We start from the raw sequence: 8,258 nt of genomic DNA on the forward strand, positions 1-8,258 counted from the left end.
ATTTTGTAATTTTTCTCAATAGACATTATATAAAAATATACAAGTTTAAAAATTTTAATGAAGCTCATTCAGTAATATGAAATTCAAAGGACCTGAAATAGGAACTGACTTGAATCAAAAATTATATTAATATCATAATGTCTATTTGACTGAAATAACTATTATGAATTGTTTGAAAATAAAGATAAGAAATTATTTTAATAGTACATTAAATATTTTATTTAAATTAAGAAATATAACAAAATAACATACATTTGTTCCATGGGTTCGATAAAATTTTTAACTACTTACAAATAATCTACACACAGTTTCTCAGGTACCAAATTCCAAGTATTTAACTGATGTCATAAAAACATATTTTTCAAAATGTACAGGCTGCATTCCAAAATTTGGTATATTTTGGTATTTATATATTTGGTATATAAATCCAGACATAATATATATATATAAATACATACACATACTATACAAACTTTACATAACCTAAGGGTAAATAAAAGTCACTTTAAAAAGTCAAAGCAATGTACTTCTCTGTAAAGAAAGTTATAACACACATGCCATTCTGACACATTCAATGGGTTATACTTAAGAAAATCACTCTTTGTGGATACTATTTATACTGAAGTACAAATTCACATAAAAGTATTTTCTTTAAAACATGCTCTATTTTAGAAAAAACATTAAGTGTGGGCCAAGTACTTTTAAAATTGCAAGAGATTTTAAAACTCAAACTGATCCAACTTTAAGTTTTTAGACCATTAAATCTCATTCAACTTCCCCTGATTTAGCTAATGACATCATTAACAAGGTATGTATTCATGAGCTTGACTTAACCTTAAAAAATAAATTTGTTCACATTTCACATTTAAAAGAGGAATTTTAGCCTTCAACTTAAAAAGACATATATTTACAAGTCCAATTGTAACAATTCTGATTTTTTTCTTGCAATGCTTTTATTAGACAAAAACTATTATTAAAATTTTTATTTGACTTCAGAAAATCCTGTTAGGTCACTATTTTTAATGACTCTAAAAGCTTCTAAATCTATTTTATTAATATCTGAGTCAAAATTCTAGATTTCTATAAGGAGACTGTTAACATTAAACATTTTGTTTCATCTTGGTTATAAAAATAATCAAACACTACACTGTTAAAAAATTTTCTTTCTTGACATTGGGCCATTGGGTGTCTTTTCTATATCAAAAGTTACGATTACTGTGTTTCTATATCTAATAATACTGTTTAAGCACAGATTTTAAGAGATTAAAATAAAATGTGGTTTAATGAGTCAGCCAGATCAGAGGCCTTCCCTCACTAGGAAAGCTAGCTTCAAAGCAAATATTGATTTTCCTCCTGTAATTCCCTCTTGTCTGTTGATTCAGTTACCCAACGTTCTTGTAGGATTTTAAACTTTCTCTTAAGAGTTCTTCGAAAAGCTTTAAAGTCTGCAACCCGACTCTGATCCTCCCCAATGATGACATGAGACACTCCCTCAGCTAAGCATGAAACTACTTTTGCTCCATGAAATTGAAGCTCCAGGGCTGTGACAGCTAATCTTGCCCCCTCGATTTTAGTGCTTAAGTCATTAATAACTGTATACAAGTCCAAAAAAACAGTATGGTGTCGAAACATGCTAAGAGGAGTGTTGTCCCAGGAATACCGGTGTTCCAAATCGGCAATCACAGGATCCATTTCCCCAGGAGTCTGTTCACCAGCATTTTTAATTCCCGAGAACACTTCCTTCAGTTGGTTCCAATCTGTATCGACAAAGTAACTATCCCCGTAGCGGTCGTATTCCCGAGCAAAGTGCTGTTTTGTTGACGGGCACATGTGAATCATGAAGCGAGGCTGCCACGGCACACAGCTTTTGGTCTCTAAACACTCTAACAGCCACTCGGGCTTGACAACATCGTGTTTATCAGAAGAGATGATGTTTTTCACTCGAATGTTCTCACACCCTGCGATCACACAGTATGTGTCTGGGCCTGGATTTTGGACTACATAACCACCGAATTCTGCGATTCTGTTCTCCAGATCGGGCTTTGGATGGCTGTTGGTTCCACTCATGACACAAAACTCCACATCTTCAAATATATTAGAGACTTTGTTTACGTTAGAAAGGTTGGGTGCTTTGAGGTGCTCAATAATCCCAATAACTTTCTTCGTCTTTGGGGCAGCCTTCCGCTTTTTTTCTTGTGGTTCATCATCGTCACCCACATAAAGGTGTTTAGACGCAAGCTTTCCGGAGGCTTTCCCTCGGAGTTGTTCTAAGTCCTCCAGAGACATACATTCGTGCCAGTCTTTGTTTTCTCTTATGTTCTCAATTCGTGGGAAACGCAGCGTGCAGCCAGTTTTATACATGCCACTGGGGACAATCTCTGTGGCCTTAACCTGAACGATGACCGAGTTCCAAGGCTCGATGTAGACCTCTGGCTTCTCTGTTCCACACAAAATGCAACTGGGTGGGGCTTTCTTATGAAAAGGCTTCCAGTGTTGGGCCAACTTCAAACCCAGGTCATACAGTTCTTTCATGGTGTAACCTGAGCCAACGCGACAGAGAGTATGAAACACTGATGGTTTTTCACCAGGAGGGGGTTTCTCTGACACCGCACACAAAAAATGAGACATCATTCCACCCCGGGAACCTTTCCCCCAGTAGCCCCCCACGATTAAGATGTCCAGTTCATCCATCAGCCCATTTACATACTCTGGTTTAATTTTCAACCATCCTTCACCTCTTTTATCTGGCTTGTAAATGGACAGAGGATGTTTTATCATGATCCCCTCTTCTCTTTTATCTATTGCTTCATTCAAAGCATCAATTACTTCTTTCTTAGTATGAGCTTGTGTTTTTTGCACTATTTCTATTCTACCTGGTATTGGTGTAAAAACACTATTAAGAATTTCATACCTCTTTCTCAGTGTCTCCTGTCCTAGCTTTTTATCATTAACCATCAATACATCAAAAACACAGTAACAAGTGTGCAGATCAGAATCTTCTACCATTCTTTTAATATCAAACTTACTCCCCTTTTGCATAAAAGTTTGTGTATCAGGGTTGTAGGCCATCATCTCACCATCGAGGATGCAGTTTTGAACATCTGTTTTGAATGCATTATGGATGAACGGTGTCAGGGAACCTTCCTGTGGGGAAGAGCCAAACTGATCCTCATAGTTATATCCATTGCGGGAGAAGTACCGATACACGTCCCCATCCTTGTGCATCTGCATACGCTCACCGTCTAGCTTGGTTTCGATGTAGAAACTCTGGTGTTTCATGTCCTTCTCAATTCGCTCGATATCTGCTATAGAGGCCAGCATGGGTTTAAATGCAGAGAATAAAGTGATAGAAATGTCGCTGAGTCCAACTGAAGGATCATGCAGTTGCCTACAGACCTTTTCCAGATCTGTGGTGACATTATGCAACTCAGCAGCGTCATTATGAAAGACAGAAAACACAGTTTGCTGAGTAAAACCAAGCTTCAAGTCCTTTACAATCATCCGTATCAGCCACTTTTGTTCAAGTGCTGAACTCTGAGTTATAAGCTGAAGAAGACTCTTCTTTACTAGGTCCTTCCTTTGGGCAGAATTATTGTTGGCGATGGAGTCTAAAAGGTCATTTACTTGCTGTATGGTTAAACTTCCCTTCTGTAAACATCTGGGTTTCAACACAAAGTATGCAATCATCGCAAAGTCTCCAGCATCTCCACGAGTTCCGGTAGGTGTTCTGTAGTTTAGAAGTTTGAGGGCATCTTTTCCTCCTCGAGGTAAGTTAAGCAACTCAATATAAAGCTTAGCAAGCATCGTTTCTTTGATGCCATAGGCCATTCTCTCTCTTTCCAGCTGAGGAAGAATAAGTCTCATGGCTGGATAAAAAGAATCTGTGACATCTTTTTGGTTCTTATGAAGGGCATCATGAAACTTTCTCCAAGAATCTAAAAATTCTTTGAAGTGTCTGATTTTTTCTGCACGTCCTTTACTTCTCTGTATTCGTTCTAAAGTTGAACATAAATCTGCAAAAGGAACGTGAGATGCAACAGTCTGTGAAGTTTGTGCGGCAGCCATGGGAGCGACGGTGAATCTTCTGGTTTATCTGATAAAGCAAAAAGAGAATAACTGTGAAGGATAAAATGCAACTCAATTTTAATGTAAAGACCTTACATAAAGTGCCTGGTTCATAACAAATGTTTAATAATGTTTGTCAAATGAAAACAGACCAATGTTACAAACGATGTCTCTTTTCAACCTCTACATTGAATGATAATCAACTATTTTGTTTCAAACCCATTTCACTTCTGGGTTCCTGAGGTCTTTTCTTATATTTCTCCTCTTTTTCTTTCAGACCACCACCACACAGCACCAGAAACAAACTTTTTTTTTTTCAATTTACAAACAATTTTCCCCATTTTATTGTTTTATTTTTTATTGAAGTATAGTTGATTTACAATATTGTGTTAATTTCTGCTGCAAAGTGATTCAGTTATACATATGTATACGTTCTTTTTTATATTCTTTTCCATTATGGTTGATCACAGGATAGAGAAGATAGTTCTCTGTGCTATACAGTAGGACCTTGTTGTTTACCCATTGTATGTAAAAAAAAAACTTCCTAAAATCATGCTTTTAACAAACCGCTAGCTCACTGAATTGGAATTTGGCTGAACTGAACTTCTACGTAGATAGGGTCCTTTCCCCCAAATAAGTACCCTCTTCTTCCAGACAAAGCCTAGGACTATGTTTACTGTCACTTCTTCACTGCTATGACAAATCACTCTAGCATTCAAAACCCAAATCAAAACATCCTCCCCATGAAATTCTCACTTTACCTATCTTTACCTATCTCTTTTTTTTTTTTTTTTTTTTTTTTTTTTGTGGTACGTGGGCCTCTCACTGTTGTGGCCTCTCCATTTGCGGAGCACAGGCTCTGGACACGCAGGCTCAGCGGCCATGGCTCACGGGCCCAGCCGCTCCACGGCATGTGGGATCTTCCCGGACCGGGGCACGAACCCGTGTCCCCTGCATCGGCAGGTGGACTCTCAACCACTGTGCCACCAGGGAAGCCCCCGCGTTACCTATCTCTTAACTCTATTATCATAGTTACTTACAGTTTTATAAATTTAAATTCATTAGTGCACTTTTTTGGCCGATAATCCCATGCCAGTAATCCCCAAACCACTTGCTGACTATGTATGGGACATGCATTGTGCTATGGGCAAATACAGTATGTTTCTGCCTCAGGAGTACATTTTGCAATGAAAAAGAGATGTAATGGGAACAACTATAAAATGATAAGGGCTTTAACAAAAATATAGCAAAAGTAAAATGTCATGAGACAGAGCTTTTCACTGAAATATCTCCTGAAAGTCAAAGAGGAAATAATGGGGGCCTTATTCTAGACCCTGGACTAGGGTCTAGAATATTTGCTAAAGTGGTCACCACAAGCATAAAATTTCTTTGAAGTTTTAAATAATCATGCAAGTTCTATTAGAATCTATAAGATATCAGAACTAATATGGTTTAAATGGAACACTAAAATATACTAACTTTTCCAAAAAAAGATTCAAGTAAAATGTGTACTCTAGGAATTTAAGCCATGTTTTATCTTGTGGTTTCAGATACCTCCTGGCATATCCCCATGTAGCCCAGAGGGCAGGGAGTCAGAGCAGCTTCTGGGGAGTGGGGAGGTCTCTTGTGGTGCAGAGTCCATGAAATTCCCGGCCCAGCAAACAAAAGAGAATCACACAGTATTATCAGCACGAGGCTACACTATCTAGCAGGAGAAATCACATGGTTAACTACAACACCACGTTAACTAAACTGTCAGTCTCTGGAGGTTAGAAATCATGTTGTAATCTGTGACACTAGCTCCTGGCGCATAGTAGGTTGGTTTGTTGAATGAATTACTGAAACCTACAGTTGAGTTCCTGGAAAAGCACACTAGGGAAGGCCAGGAGCTGATCACACACACACACACACACACACACACACACACACACACACGAGCGATGGGGTAGTTTGGTTAAAAACACCCAGCAGCTATGACTACTCTGGGGAAGGTTAACAAAATCCATTTGGGGGCCTATGGGGCAAAAAACCTCACCTCTCAGTCTAATTCCTGACAAAGGAAATCCAATTTCTACAGAGTCCATTAGGCCGAGATAAACCCAGGAGAGACCACAATCCTGAGTCTTTTATCTCTGAATTCAGGAACTGCTTCCCCTTGCTGTGTCTCATTTGAATAACTGACTGCACCACCTGGTTAGGTCTGTTCACTCTCTCATCTCTCAAAACATGCTCCCTCAACCCAGCGCATTACAGTATATAATGCCCTGCTTACAATTCATATATAATAGATACCAAACGAAGTATGTTAAGAAATACTTCTTCGAATGTTCAAGATTGGTATAGGGTTTCTGATTTATCTGTAGATTCTATTACAGTCTCAAAGTCCAAGTTTCCCTGAACAAGTCTCGGGCAAAGGCTCAAATTACTTTATACTAATGTTGAAATCCACGTAATGATGTAAATATATATGCATCGTAAAACTGCTCCATAGATAACAAGGATTCCAAAATTAGTATAAAGTGAATAGACTTCAAATATTTTTACTTATTAAAATAGTACAAAAGAGTCGAATATTACCATTTCCACTGCTTTTTACATACTCTTTTCATTTTATTTTCTGGATTCTGAGGACTTTGGCTGATGCTTTTGAATTGTGAAAAAGCAATACAAAGAAGTCTGTGGTGAGGGCTCAGGCTCTGGAGTCCAATAAATCTGAGTTTAAATGTGGAGTCTAACACTTCATAGCTGTGTGATATGGGGCAGCTATTTAATTTCTCTACGTTTCCGTTTCCTTAAGTGTTAAGTGGGGTTGATAACTATGTAGAAATTAGGATGATGCCTGACAACTCACATAAGATGCTTAACACAGTACCTGGCATTTAATAAGCCCCTGATCGATTTTAGTACTATAATGCTTGTGAACCCAAAAGACACCGAACACATGAATATTACAAAACACTAAGCCGCTAAGAAGAGAGGGGGACGATTCATTTTGACAAGGATAAGCAAAGCTTTCAAGAGAATATATACAAATAATTGGTACAATAATGACTCATCATCTATTCAGCTGCTGCCTCTATACAACAAGACACACTAGCAAGGTTTTATTCGGTGACTATGGGAGATGATTCAATGCTCTTCTACTGGAGAGAAAGGAATGGCACAGGTGAAGTTTCCTTCGTGCAACCCTCGACAAGACAGAAGGGTTGACAGGAGCCCACCTTCCACAGCACTTTGTGATATTCTGGGAGAACCTCAGGAGAAAGAAATTAGTGGTGAGAAAAAGCCAGAAAAAGCTGTGGGAGGCAGGAAGTTAGTGAAAGACAAGGTGTAAGAAGAGAAACAAGCATACTCCCTCTCCGCAAAATCACTGGACGGTCCACACTACCCTCATCAGCGGATGCCGGGGGAGCCCTGGCCCTGGGCAAACCGTTACCTCTGAGTCCAGGGGTCTCCAGCTGGCGGGGCGGGCGCCGGAATCAGGCCATTCAAGCAGCCAACACGGCTCCTGAGCGTCAAAGGCGGGGGACACTACAGTCCCCTCGCCCCACGTCCCAGGAGGGGGGGTCCAGAGCAAGAGCCCGAACCGGGGACCGGGCTTCTAACGCGGCGGGTCGCCAGGGTGTCGGTGCCCCTCACCCGGGGACCCGATGAGGATGAACCGAAGGACGAAGAAAAAACCTGAACTCTTAAGACTAGCATTCCCTGGACTAAGAAGACGCTACGCGGCCCCCTCCTGTTCGGCCACACCTACCCAGCCTCCGCCTGCCCAGACTCCACCTCTGGATCCTCCGTGGAATCCGAGGCCCCTCCTGGGCCGTCACACAAACCGCCAACCGGGCCTGAAGCCGCTACCGCCGCCGCCGCCAAACCGGAAGCGGGAGCACCGAGGGCCGGTTCCGCCAGCTGCTCCCTGCGCAGGCGCAATCGCTTCCTGCGGACGGAGCGGCCCTGACTTCACGCTGCCAATGTACGCGAGCGCCGTCGCCACCTGCGGGCCCAGAGGCTGTGACGTCAGGGAGATGATGTGCGCAGGCGCCGTACCTTTCCGGAGGCACTGGGAGGACCGCCCACCTTGGTGGGCTGCAGAGGCCCAGAGGGAACCGGGGTTACAGTGTGGTTACCAACACATCTCCGGTTGGCCTCAGCAGCAGGTGCTCTTTGCAAACGGTTGGCCCACGAGAGTGGATTTC

General features: G+C 41.0%; 1 protein-coding gene across 2 annotated transcripts; it reads right to left on the bottom strand.

The window, feature by feature from the left end:
* Positions 1-247: 247 nt before the first annotated feature.
* LIG4 (DNA ligase 4) lies at positions 248-7,932 on the bottom strand. 2 transcript variants are annotated; one of them, XM_079903272.1, is made up of 3 exons: positions 7,820-7,932; positions 3,078-4,093; positions 248-2,540 (listed from the first exon to the last, which is right to left on the bottom strand). In XM_079903272.1, the coding sequence occupies exons 2-3, from the start codon at positions 4,063-4,065 to the stop codon at positions 1,330-1,332; spliced, it is 2,199 nt and encodes a 732-aa protein (XP_079759398.1). In that variant the 5' UTR covers positions 4,066-4,093; positions 7,820-7,932; the 3' UTR covers positions 248-1,329. The 2 variants fall into 2 exon arrangements, with proteins under 2 accessions (XP_079759398.1, XP_079759397.1); XM_079903271.1 differs by having other exon boundaries at positions 248-4,093.
* Positions 7,933-8,258: the final 326 nt, after the last annotated feature.

Source organism: Stenella coeruleoalba (assembly GCF_951394435.1).
Source record: "Stenella coeruleoalba genome assembly, chromosome: 18".
Taxonomy (NCBI): Eukaryota; Metazoa; Chordata; class Mammalia; order Artiodactyla; family Delphinidae; genus Stenella; species Stenella coeruleoalba.